Source organism: Lepisosteus oculatus, chromosome 17 (assembly GCF_040954835.1).
Source record: "Lepisosteus oculatus isolate fLepOcu1 chromosome 17, fLepOcu1.hap2, whole genome shotgun sequence".
NCBI classification, from domain to species: domain Eukaryota; kingdom Metazoa; phylum Chordata; class Actinopteri; order Semionotiformes; family Lepisosteidae; genus Lepisosteus; species Lepisosteus oculatus.
Genome location: NC_090712.1, coordinates 11,534,442 through 11,546,788, shown reverse-complemented (window position 1 = coordinate 11,546,788; position 12,347 = coordinate 11,534,442). Strand labels below are relative to the sequence as shown.

The following is a 12,347-nucleotide window of genomic DNA, read 5'->3' as shown; positions in this document are numbered from 1 at the left end:
CTAAGCTAGAAAGAATGTTTGTAACTGATAAAGACCAGCATTGCTTGTTGGTTAATAAATAAATTTAATACATCCATTGCAAGGTATAGTAAATTATACTGGTGTATATAGGGAGTATACAGAAACATAGCTTGCTTCCAAGCCTATGTGGAAAAGGAATAAAATATATTTCTCTGGTTAAGCATCTGTTCAGATGCACCCAACTAGGATTACTCCTAATTAAGTTTTTGATTCCTGCATGTTTTCCATTTTAGAGTGTCTCTCAATGTACATTGAAAACAAGATTGCTGGTGGCCTGAATAGCTCACATGCAATACTGCTTCCCCTCCAGTGCTTTATCTCACTTCTATCTTTACCTTTAACCAGTTTGACAGATGGACAAACAGAAATTGTCATTCCATACAGAAGCTGTGCAGCTAGAGTACTTCTGAGCCTACTATGTGTGACAACACTATCATTGCATTACTGTATGATGTGGTTATGGTATTATATAAGATGTTGTCCAGAAGCAAAACCAATAAACACATTTATGGAATATTATAGTGGTAGTAATGATATTTCCTGATATCAACACCAAGTCAGCTCTACTGACATTGTTTATGCTAGACTGGAACGTTACTAGTTATGAGTTAAGCTGGATGTTAACTGTTTGCAGAGCATCTGCAGATTGGAATCTGATCATATTCTTCTTTCTGACCAGATTGTGGCAGCAATTCTCGCTATAGCTGGTATAGTAATGATGACCTATGCCGATGGATTTCACAGCCATTCTGTTATTGGAATTGCACTGGTGGTGTCGTCTGCATCCATGTCTGCTTTGTATAAGGCAAGTATACTCAAAACCCAGTTCACGGCCCAATTCTAGCAGTGTTCCCATTTCCATATCCTACTGTAGATTTATTTTGTGAAAGGATATTAGCAAAAGGGGTCTATTAGGATTGCTATATGCATCAATATTTGTGTAAAAAAATACAGTTTTATGTGCTCTGGTAATCCCTAAACTGTTCGTCAGACTGACAGATGGATCAATTCCAGAACAAAAAAAGAACCTGGATCATGAAAGGCAGCAGATACCAACAGTAGATTGACTGAGAAGTCCTGAGTATCTCGGCAGTCTGTTTCCAACCAAACTCTTGTCCCGCAGGTGTTGTTCAAGCTCATTCTCGGCAGTGCCAAGTTCGGAGAAGCAGCCTTATTCCTCACAATCCTGGGAGGAGCTAACTTTGTGTTCATCAGCTTCATCCCTGTCATCCTGTACTTCACCAAAGTGGAATACTTTGACTCCCTGGAGGAACTTCCCTGGGGCTGTCTGTGTGGAGTGGCTGTCCTTTTACTAAGTAAGAGTACTGTGCACAGTTCCTTTCACTCAGATCCCAACTACAGTAATTGCTGACACAACCTTCCTAGAAAATACAGCTTATTTATTTTGATGGCCTGTGATATGTGATGCACCTGCTCCACCAGATATCGTCATTAGTGTCAGGTTTAAGCAGAGTCCACCCAAATTTTGCAGATCAGCATAGATTCATTTTTTATCTGAATTGCTATTTATCTCCTTTCCTTAATACACATCTTTTCAAACCTGTAATAGCCTCCTTGTCAAGTGAAGTCATGTTTGTGTCAGGAGGCCATAGCTTCTTAGCAAAAGCAAAGCATAGTTGTCTAGTTAAAAATTAGTAATCCTTTTATTCGGTTTGAAAATATTTTTCAGTGTTACAATTTCACCAGTGGCACATTTGAGCCATTGTAGAAGGTGGAAAAAGTAAGTCAACCATATCAGCCCTATAACCAAAGGCTCAGTAAGTGTGAATTTAATGAAAACTCGGTCTGTCACTCAAACAAAATTTCAATCATATAGAATTTGCAAACTGACTACAGTGAGAAGCATTAGTCAAAGCTCAGTGGGCGTTACATTGTATGTAAAGCTAAATTATGCATTTGAGTATATTGTTTATAAACAAAATATATTTCATTCTAAAGAAATCTGGAAAATGGCGGTACTACATTGGTTTTGTTTTCTAAGTGTCTTCTGTTAAATTAGTTTGTGTGTATCAACCACATCTGTTTTTATATTTTTGTTGCAGCTTTCAACATGCTAGTGAACTTTGGCATAGCTATTACCTACCCCACACTCATTTCATTTGGGATTGTCTTAAGTGTTCCTGTTAATGCTGGTAAGTAAGCAATTTGGTTTCTCTTGGAGTACAACAGAGCAAAAACTAATCGTTTCCAATGCTGCTGCCAGCACCTAGTAAGCATTTGACCGATATGCTGTATTATGAAAATAAATGTGTTTGCTGCATACTGAAGGCTAGGATTTCTTTGTACACAGAGGAGTAGAAAACATAGTTAAATGGCATAAACTAAAGAATTAAAGTAAAAATGTAAAGATGAGCTTTGGATTCATAAAACAGTGCAGATGAGAGGCAGCAACAGGAGAACTTGTGTTTTTGAAACTGCACCTTTGCATCCAGTGGTTCCTCCAAGTGTTGAGGCTCTCTCATTGAGGGCTTCTCCCTTCTGTGCTGGTGTCTGGGACACTTTGCCCCCCTTCTGAGTGCTGCTGGCCTGCTGTGTTGCAGTTGTGGACCATTACACCAGCGAGATCAGCTTCAACTCGGTGCGCGTCATTGCCGTGCTCATCATCTGCCTGGGCTTCCTGCTGCTGCTGCTGCCCGAGGAGTGGGACCAGTGCGTGATCCAGCTGCTGGCCCGGCTCCGCACACGCAAGAAGGAGGAGCCAGCCGAGGGCGGGGCGGAGGCGGGGCCAGGCCTCGGCTGGAGCCGGAGAGGCAGGACCTCCATGTCCACCTTCGCTCACTGATCACCCCCGCCACCCCCCAACAGTGACTCGGTCTGTTCTGTGCCCAAAAGCTTTGTCCTACCAAAACAAGGTGAAAAAAAAGCACAGCTGTTGTGTTGTAAATCTTTGTAAAGTTTTTTCCCCATTATTTTTTACATAAGCTCTATATAAGCTGTATATATATCCTATCTGGAAGTGTACAGATTGATGCATGATCTCCTGTTGCCTGATTTTTTTTTATCATCGTATCACTGAGCCTTTTCTGGGGCAATGGCAGTAATGCATTTTTACAACTGAAGGCTGGAATACAGGGTGAGAATGGAACTGCTGCATAAAAAAACATGCAAAAATCTGTTTTGCATTTTGACAACTAGGATAGAGAAAGTACTGAGGTGGAGATTTGTTATTTATATCTTATAAATAGGGGTATATGCAGACCAAACTAATTGATTTTCAAAACCCATTCATCATTAGGATAAACAGAGTTAACTGTTTTCCAAATCCAAAGAGACTTGTTTAAGATTTGTTTGTTTCCTTAGGGTGATGGTGGAGGGTAAATTTTGATATTGAAAGTTAAAGACTTTCACTAGGCACGTGAATGGAATGGTCACATAATTAATGACATAACATTATGTCACACATCGTCACACATTATGTCTTTGTTATCTGTTTTTTAAAAACGAAACAGGTCACTCAGCTGAAGGCTAAAATTCAGTCCCTTTCAGGGCCTTGTTAGTGGTTTTTCACAGCCTGGATTGTACCTGTTTGTTCTTGACAGTATTACCAATGAGGGAAAACTAGATACTTTACATGGTGAGAGGTTTTTCAGATGTTGACAAGTAGGTCACTGCTCAGGTATGCTTGAGAAAGATGGAATCGATGTGCTTTACCGATCTAATATAATGTGCTCTTTGCACCATCTTTCACATGTAATTTTAATATTCAGAAAAACACCAACCTGCTTAAATAGAACAGTGCTTGAAATTTTCTGACTTGTCAACGGAAGAGTTTGAAAGGCTGTCAGGGGATGACATAAGAGTGTTAGATGATTACGAAATTTTAGGATATAAATAAAGCATTAAGGAAAATTAAAGGCCCACATTCACACAGGGATTATAACTGGAGTAAAAGGGGATTCCACATAGCTGGTGTTGATTGGTTATGATTATTGTGAGTGGACTGTACAGTTCAAGAGTCAGTTACCACTTACTCTCCAAGGAGTCGGTTTGCTTCATAGTGAGGCAGGAGCTCTCTGGTAGGTGTGTTCTGAGCTGTTGGTGGTGAGGCTGGGAAGGCTTCAGGATTTTTAAACCAAGGTTATTCTGCAGGGAAACTGGGGTGTTCACTTGAAGAGACAACAGGTTGCTTTCCCAAATTTCTGAAGATGTAGTATAGGGAAGTTTCAAAGTGTCCACAATTGTAGGGAGGGAATTTCTAAAGTTCAGACTGAGTAAGATTGACCGAATGAGCAACCGGACGGCAAGACACTATAAATTAACAACACAGTCTCTGGTTTATATGTAAAACTTCCCTGAGCCACACTGTTGTCTCAGGGGATCCTCTACATTTGTCAAAACTTAAAGTCTAAACTTTCACTGTTACCTCAGTGAACACTTTTGTAGATTTGTCCACTTATATAGATTAATTGGTATTCAGACATTAAGATTTACTGTCTCATAATCAACTAAATCATGAGCATTGTCTTAGCAACACTGAGCTTTCATTTCCATAAATATCCATTGACTATACTTTTTTGTAAAAAGACTGATTATACTGACAGAAAGTTAGCTGCTGAAATCTTTCACAATCCAACAGTTCCTCAGTAGATGCTGTGATTTTAAAAGCAATATAGATCCACCTTACTGTGACAAGGTTATTTTTACACCCCGTAAAACATTCCACATATATAAGATTTTGTGGTGCCAGAAAGGAAGAATTTGCATCAGTAATATTTTTAAATCTTTTGCATTTTATACTGTGATGATTCAAACTGCAAGTGTTGCTGATTATTGCTGTGACTGTAAAGAGAACTGTAAAGGTAAGTGTACATGAGCACCTTGCGTCTTACTCCTCCATGTTTCATAAAGAGCAATAGTGTTCTATTTGTTTGCAATGAGTTGAATGTATTTTTCTTACTAAAAATGCACATCTGCTTTCTTCTAGAAGATACACATGAAGTTTATTTACGGCAATTGCAGTTGTCCGCCTGACAGTGTTTCAATAATGGACACTAAAGTAAATTTAGAGACACTTAGTGATTTGTTTACTGCCAGTGAGTGATTGTGTCAGCTCTTAGTCTCTACGTTTGAAGAACATGTAAAACAAAACAAACACTGAGCTTAAGTAATTACTTTCACTGCCTTGTACAAAAATACATCTAACACTGTTTCCCATTGTCATTTTATAATGACAATAAATTATTATATTGTATTCCTCTGGAATTATTGCTAGAAGTAACAGTAAACCTTTGTAAGGAATGATTTATACACTGAAATGCAACATAACTTCATCACATTTAATTAAGGGTTTGGATAAGGGAATTAGCTTAATAATGGCATTTTCAGACATTACCATATGTACATATTTATGTCAGGAATTTTAATGGAAGAACTTGTGGGTTTTCTATTGAATGTTTTAATAAAATAATAGTGTCGATTTGTCAGTGAAGATCTTGAAAATGCCATTTATGTGTCTTAGTTTTTGAAAACAAAATGCTTGCATATTTAATTTCGTACACAGAATAAAAGCAAAACAATATAGTTGTGCAATAAATCTTGTAATCTCAACTTCAGCCTTGTAATCATTTCGATCCACAAAGACAGCTAACGATCTTGCTACCCCAAGCACAGAAAGTATTAAGAAGTATTTAAAATAATGCACCCTTTAAAACATACAGTTGTGTGTTATATTGTAACATCTTTCTGTGAGTTTACATGGAGTCTATGCTGCACAAGAGAAATGTGAGCAGAGACTGTATAACATTTAAATAATTCATCCTTTAGAAAGGCCCTCTTTGAATGTTCTATAAAAGTGTGCAAGATCAGGTCGGTTATTGCAAAGCTAATTTGTCCGGGGGACAGCTCAAGCACTGTGATCTGATTGTGTTTAAAGGTGTTATATACATTTTTTTTATTCAACAATATTTTTACTTGAGAGAGCAGAAGAGAGAAAGCTTAGCTACTGAAGGGTACTTAAATACAGGCAGTCACACCCCGTGTCTTTATTGTGAGTAGGAATATGTAATTGTTTGCACTGAACTTAATGGGCATTTCTTTAGATTTCTTATTTTAACTGATGTATTGGCCTTAAACATTTGCATATACATATTGTTTGTTACATTGTAGGCTCATGCCTATGAAGGGTATGAGAATTTGGCACCAGGGGTAGAAACCAAAGCAATAGTTGAGATGAAGAGGTTTTCTGACAGCAGTTTACAGAGGATATAGAAGACAGCTCAGGAAGAGTGGCTGATGAGGTTAAATGGAATGTTTTACAGTGGATTCAGTGCATTAACATTTTTTCAGGTGCCAATCCATTGACATTTAAAAGATGTAGAAATCACTTTTGGAAAGAGCCTGTAAGAGTGTTAGGGGGTTCACACATCCTGCTTCTCCCCAGGTGTTGTGATTGTTTGTCTTAAGACGACAGAAATCACAAATCTGAGAGATACATATTGTCCTTATATTAGTGTAGATGTTTCATGTGACTTTAAAACAATCTGTTAACAAATGGTGCTAGCAGCCTGGAGGAGTGCATGGGTGTGTGAATCAGGCTTGTGGCTCGCAGGCAGTCACAGGAGAATTTCCAGGCTAAGAGAGACCATTTTCATGAGGTCGATATCAAAGTGCCGTTGTACTGTCTGCAAGATCTCATTGAATCAGAGCTTTGTTACCTTAATCACAAATATACTTTGTACATTTTATTTTTCTATACCTTCACTGCAAATTTTATCAAACGACTGTAAATAAAGTGATAAATACAATAAATCTTAACAAAAAAAATAATTTTCTAATAGTGTCCTTTTCACTTTTGAACTGATGCAGGTGATATGAGGTCCATCTGTGACATTGGAAACAGTGGTCTGTTCTCAAGTCAGAGGGATGATTCCTTGATGTTTCTAATGGATTTGGTGACTTCCATGTGTATCCTGCCAGGATGTACTTTAAGCTGATGACCATGACGTGTTATGAAAATTCTCTGTTCTGTTTAACTTTTGATCATTGGACGGTTAAAGCAAGTGTTTATGAAAAGATGTTGAATCAGGGTTATCCAAGAGGGTGACAATGCCATTCACTGTCTTTGTTTGACATTCAGTAGGTTTATACTATAGTACCATAAAGTAGCATGAGAACTCACAATAACAAAATATAGGATCTGCGCAATACTACAGCATGATTAACCTAGGTATGAGAGTTGCATGAATTTCTTTGTTTTTACTTCAAAGACTGAAGTAGCCCAAGGTTATGGCAGACACTGCTCTTTCACACTGCATAGTGAAGTCCCACAGCTAAGACTGATGCAACAGATCCCGTGGTAGTCATTGCACATCATGCTCCACTTTAACTGTTATCTTACCATAAAAGAAGGTCACCTGTCTGTCAGAGGGTGAAGATGGCCTACTTGGCTTATCGCTCTCTACAGGGGCAGAGGGCACCTGCAAGTGCTGTGTATCCAGCCCCTGCCCCTCTGGCTTCACACAGACACACTCTTTGGTCCTTTCCAGCTTCACAGCGGAGGAAAGATGTCCGGGCAGGAGGTTGTTCCTCCTAGATACTTGTTCCTTCTTGTAGCCTTCTGGTGTGCAAGAGTCCAGGGAGAAAAGTGAGGAATTGAAGGCCCTTTCTGGACACACAGAGTTAATGCTGGAGGCAGCTGTATTACGGGGGCACTGTGGGCTGTGCTCTGTGCATGTCTGGGGGTTGCACACCTGCTGGCTAACCCTGGCATGCAGTTTGTGGCGCAGGCTCTTTAGTGCCTTCTGAAACCTCTTGCTCAGTAGAGCATAGAGCAGCGGGTTGATGTCAGAGTTCAGCAGAGCCAGCCAGTAGGCAAAGGTGATGACGTTGTTGGGGATGTGGGTGGACTGGTGAGAAGTAGCAGTCTCGATGGCCTGCACCAGTGCCACAATGATGTATGGCATCCAGCAGCAGAAGAAGGCAAAGATGACCAGAAAGAGACGGAAAACGCCATGGTGCTCCTTGCTGTGGAAGCCATGCCTAGTCAAGAGATTGTGCAACCTCCCTGTGCTGGAGGAACTGCAGGAGGGGTATGGGGGGCTGAGGGTCTCGTCCCGGTGGGTCTCTGGGAGTATCTTCCCGCTGATGCAATAAATCAGCCTGGAAAAGGTGGGCTTCTCCTCCTGCTCAGCGGGATGTGGTCTGTTTCTCTGCAGGTGATCTTCCAGGTCGTGGATCCTCCGTGCGTGACCCCTGGCCACTTTCACAATCTTAACATAACAGAAGACCATAATGCAGGCAGGAAGCATGAAGGAGAAGGCGGCCACGAACCCAGTGTAGCTTGGGCTCCTGGACCAGTCCACTGCACAGCTGTACATTGGAGCGATATAGTCCAAATGACTCCACCCCAGTAATGGGGGGCAGCTAGTGACAGCCGCCTGGAGCCAAATCCAGATGACAGCAGCCACCGTCCTCCATACTGTGCTCTGAGAGCTGTAGTGCAGGCAGTCTATGATGGCGTAATATCGGTCCAAAGCAATCGCAGCCAGTGTCAATACTGAGGCTGTACAATACACAGAGGATGTGTAACCAACATAGAGGCATAAATCCTGCAAGAGAAGAAGTGAAAATAGCACTGAGAGGGTCTTATAAACCCTATATTCCAAACATAAACAAACTCACCTGAATGTCTGAGTTCATACTTGAAGCAATGGAGAAATTAAAATAACAGAGCATTATATAATTATGAATATTTTTTAAAATCAAATGCCTCTTAAAATGTTTGTGTGCATTCTTTAAGACATGTTTAATGCTAAATTTATGTTTAAAATTGTGAGGATTATCAATATTTGGATTTCTCTCTGAGAGGTTGTGTTCAACCCATATAAAACATGTCATTGACCACTGACATGTAAATTAATTCAAAACTCATTTCATGTCAAAGCAAAACTGAACATTTTACCAAATATGCCAGCCTCTAAAAATTAATCTAATCTTGTTAGGATTTAAAGAAGAAAAATAGACACACAATATTACCAATTCACATGTCTTTAAAGTTTGAAGATTGAAATTAACCACACAGCAGCTAAAATACAAAGGAACTAGTGAGCAGAGGGAGAAGGATGTTGACAAAGACAGGGACAGGAGGGTTTCTTCTTTAATTCATACAGAGGGTAAATGAATACATATTTAATGTAAAATTACAGGTTTTGAGCATAAATTTCTATAGGATTAGAAAGAATAGACAACGGCGTTGCAAGACCTGAATAAATGCTCTTTTCTGACAATAAAAATAATAAAAGCTCACTGTGCAATCCACCCATCCATCGTACATAACCGAGATGGCAACGAAGGGCATGACCCCGATGCCCACCAGAAAGTCGCTGATGGCCAGGTTAATGATCAGCACTGACGTCACCGAGTGGAACGTCTTGGTCGCGGCCACGATCACGATCACCAGAATATTACCTGCCAGGCCGAAACAGAACCTCCGTTACACTGCGCTGAAATTCATTCGCATTGTGCTTAACCTACAGGAAATATTAACGCTTGACAGACGCCTACAGTTAATAAAAAAAAGCAGATTTTACCCTTTTAGGTTTTAACTAAACTTTAAGCTAAACTTAACTGACACATAGGCAAATGAAAAGAGTGAAACTACATACACTACAGCACAAAATAAAATATCTTCCCCCAAAACATATTGACTGGTCACCACTTCAATACGGAATCTGATTTTAAACAATCAAGAACATAAATTCAATTTAGAGTGCAACTCCAGTCCTGGGGCACTTCAGTGTTAGTGTCTGAATGTTAACTCAAAAGATCTGAGCATAGGTGGGCTAATTAGGTCTGTTGCATTATTGCATCATTAGGTGCAAGTCATACATAATAAAACCCAGCTTTAGATAAACATTGCAGCCGGATGATCCATTTTTCTTATGACGTTACTCACGTTTTGATGACAAATAATTCACAGGTTTTAATAAAAAGTTTGAAAATGTGTGAGACATGCAATACACCAAAACCCGAAATATGCATCATGTAACTGCTCCAACGGGAAGGTAACATGCTTTTTCCCGTGTCTTCGTGCTCTGACTTTGGCATTAGAATGCCGAATTCTACAGTAAATCTATAAAAAAGCCGCCTGCTGTGCCGTCCGAGATGCGACGTCTGACCTGCCACTGCGCCCAAAGCCATCAGCACTATCAAAACCTCCAGGAGCAGCCTGGTGCGCGCAGAGATGTTCAGCCTGACCTCCGAAGAACTAAAGTTTACGGCTCTGAAACCACCGGCAATAAACGGGTCACCGTTGTAATCCAGGGACTCACTAGAAGGCCATTTAGTCGGAATGTCCATTTTAACGTTACCGTTAGGTCAGCAGCCTAACTGGAGCTTAATCCAGAAGCAGCGAAATTAGGTCTGCCTTGGCAATCGACTGGATACCAGACCCGGGCATGAAGTCCTGAAAGTGTTTCAGACTTGACAGCATGGCGAACACCCGAAGAAAGAAGTACAGCCGATACCAGCAATCTCACGGACCCTAGATTATCCAATCTTCCGTTCGCGAGACTGAAACCTAAATATTCGGTTATTAAAGCTCAAGTAAACGGGGAGTCCAGACGGGAGACGTCCTCCGAGCCATGCGCGTCTCACCGGCTCAGCTCACCAGCTCCTCACCTGCGCTCTCGCTCCCCACACGAAACGGGCGGGGCCGCGGCACCCTGCGAGGCAGGGGCATATTCGACTGGCTGACGGTGTGGAAAATCAAACAACTTTTTTTTTTTCTCTCGGCAAAAATAAAAAATAAATAGTAGACAAATGGTACTGTAGAATAACGCTCTCTTATGTTTCATTAATATTAGTTTTCCATGCAATTGTCTGCTTTTGCGCCATTCTCTGGTTGCATTCAGTGGGTGCTGAAGGAAAAACAAGAAAAAAAAACAATTTCTATAAACTTATTGACCTTTTGAGTGGTATTTTAAAGCTTTCTTCTATGTTACTCTCTTACCAGTGACGCCTGTTCCTTCTTAGGAGAAAACCATGATTTACTTTGAAAGAACGTTTTTCTGTTTTGTTTGTACAATCCTATCGCATTGCAATCATACAAAGCAGGTGAATTCAAATTTCTTTTTAATACAGTACTGTTTTAGGTTTACTGCTTTCTTGCACCTTTTTATGTTGCCAAGTGTTTTTACAGGTATGCTTCTGCATTAGTTTATAATATTAAAGTATTTCCTGGCAGCCAAAGTGCACCAGTACGCTCACCACACACCAGCTGTCAGTGGGGAATAGAACAGACTAATGAGCCAATTCATAGATGGAATTAGGAGGCCATGATGGTAAAGGCCAAGGGGAAATTTGGCAAGGATTCCTGGGTTAAAACCATCACAAGAAACTTTTTGAAGAACACCCTGGGATTTTTAATGACTACAGAGGGTTAGGACCTGTTTTATGTCTTACCCAAAAGATAGCACCTTCTTTACAAAATAGTGTCCCTATCACTATACTGGAGCATTAGAACCCACACAGACCACAGGGTGAGCACTCCCAACTGGTCCCACTAATACCACTTCCAGCAGCAAGCTTAGCTTTCCCAGGAGGGCTCTTATCCAGGTACTGGCCAGGATCGCAGCTGCTGCGCTTCAGTGGGTTGTCAGTTGTGAGCTACAATACAGGGCAATATGGCTCTACTGGCATTTTATAAATGAAAAGGCTTACACAGCTAGATCCCCTTGTCCTCTTATGAAACCTTCTACAAACCACTACAGTACCTGGCACAACGCAGTTCCTTGCTGACTTTGGTCTCAGTCTGATAATGTAACTTCTGTAAGCTGAGTTTTGTTGTACTGGTACAGGAGACATAGAATAGTGGTAGACTACTTCATGCTAGGTGACAATATCACTGTAATACTATTATTAGTACTGGTGAGGTACACATCTAACTCAAAGGATGTAAACAAACGAGACCAATTAAAAGATGTATTTCAGTTCTGCCTTTTCTCTGTTGCCAGCATGTTATGGTACATTTTGCTTTATCACAGCATCAGCTGTTACATTTCAACTATCCAACTCAATTTTACACTCCACATGTTGGAAAAGCTCTAGGGATATTTCCCAGAATGAACGCTGCCATTTTCTGCCGACGTCAGTTCCTGAGGCCACACAGGTCTCTTCGGCGTCGTTAAACACCTCATGACACCAAACTCACTCTCCATATCAGAGATCTCTGAGGGCAGAGCTGAGCGCAGTGGAGTCAACACCTCAACCCACTCCATCCGACACCAGTCATTCCCGATTTGGTCATTTGTTTTTTCCCCACAGTTTAGCTGAAATAGCATTGTTATTCTGAACCTTCAATAATCTCC

General features: G+C 40.6%; 2 protein-coding genes across 8 annotated transcripts in view; one reads left to right on the top strand and one right to left on the bottom strand.

The window, feature by feature from the left end:
* Positions 1-2,824, top strand: part of slc35f3b (solute carrier family 35 member F3b) — a 40,913-nt gene extending 38,089 nt beyond the window's left edge. For all 3 annotated transcript variants that reach the window (XM_015363085.2, XM_006638765.3, XM_015363087.2), the window contains 4 exons: positions 701-826; positions 1,145-1,337; positions 2,085-2,174; positions 2,583-2,824. In XM_015363085.2, the coding sequence (XP_015218571.1) occupies positions 701-826; positions 1,145-1,337; positions 2,085-2,174; positions 2,583-2,824 (651 nt within the window). The remainder of the gene's footprint in view (positions 1-700; positions 827-1,144; positions 1,338-2,084; positions 2,175-2,582) is intronic.
* Positions 2,168-12,343, bottom strand: LOC102685153 (5-hydroxytryptamine receptor 1D). 5 transcript variants are annotated; one of them, XM_015363084.2, is made up of 5 exons: positions 10,158-12,343; positions 9,287-9,447; positions 7,395-8,588; positions 3,762-3,820; positions 2,168-2,881 (listed from the first exon to the last, which is right to left on the bottom strand). In XM_015363084.2, the coding sequence occupies exons 1-4, from the start codon at positions 10,336-10,338 to the stop codon at positions 3,800-3,802; spliced, it is 1,557 nt and encodes a 518-aa protein (XP_015218570.2). In that variant the 5' UTR covers positions 10,339-12,343; the 3' UTR covers positions 2,168-2,881; positions 3,762-3,799. The 5 variants fall into 5 exon arrangements, with proteins under 5 accessions (XP_015218570.2, XP_069035895.1, XP_015218569.2 ...); XM_069179794.1 differs by having other exon boundaries at positions 2,794-2,881; positions 7,379-8,588; XM_015363083.2 differs by lacking the exon at positions 2,168-2,881 and having other exon boundaries at positions 3,690-3,820; positions 7,379-8,588.
* Between the last annotated feature and the right edge of the window lie 4 nt (positions 12,344-12,347).

Excerpts from the sequence above, each read along its gene's own strand:
- LOC102685153 (XM_015363083.2), bottom strand. The coding sequence starts at position 10,338 with ATGGACATTCCGACTAAATGGCCTTCTAGTGAGTCCCTGGATTACAAC. Across the intron at positions 9,448-10,157 it reads GGCTTTGGGCGCAGTGGCAG|GTAATATTCTGGTGATCGTG; the intron begins GTCAGACGTCGC and ends TCGGCCTGGCAG. Across the intron at positions 3,821-7,378 it reads ACAGGTGACCTTCTTTTATG|CCTTTCAAACTCTTCCGTTG; the intron begins GTAAGATAACAG and ends ATCCCCTGACAG.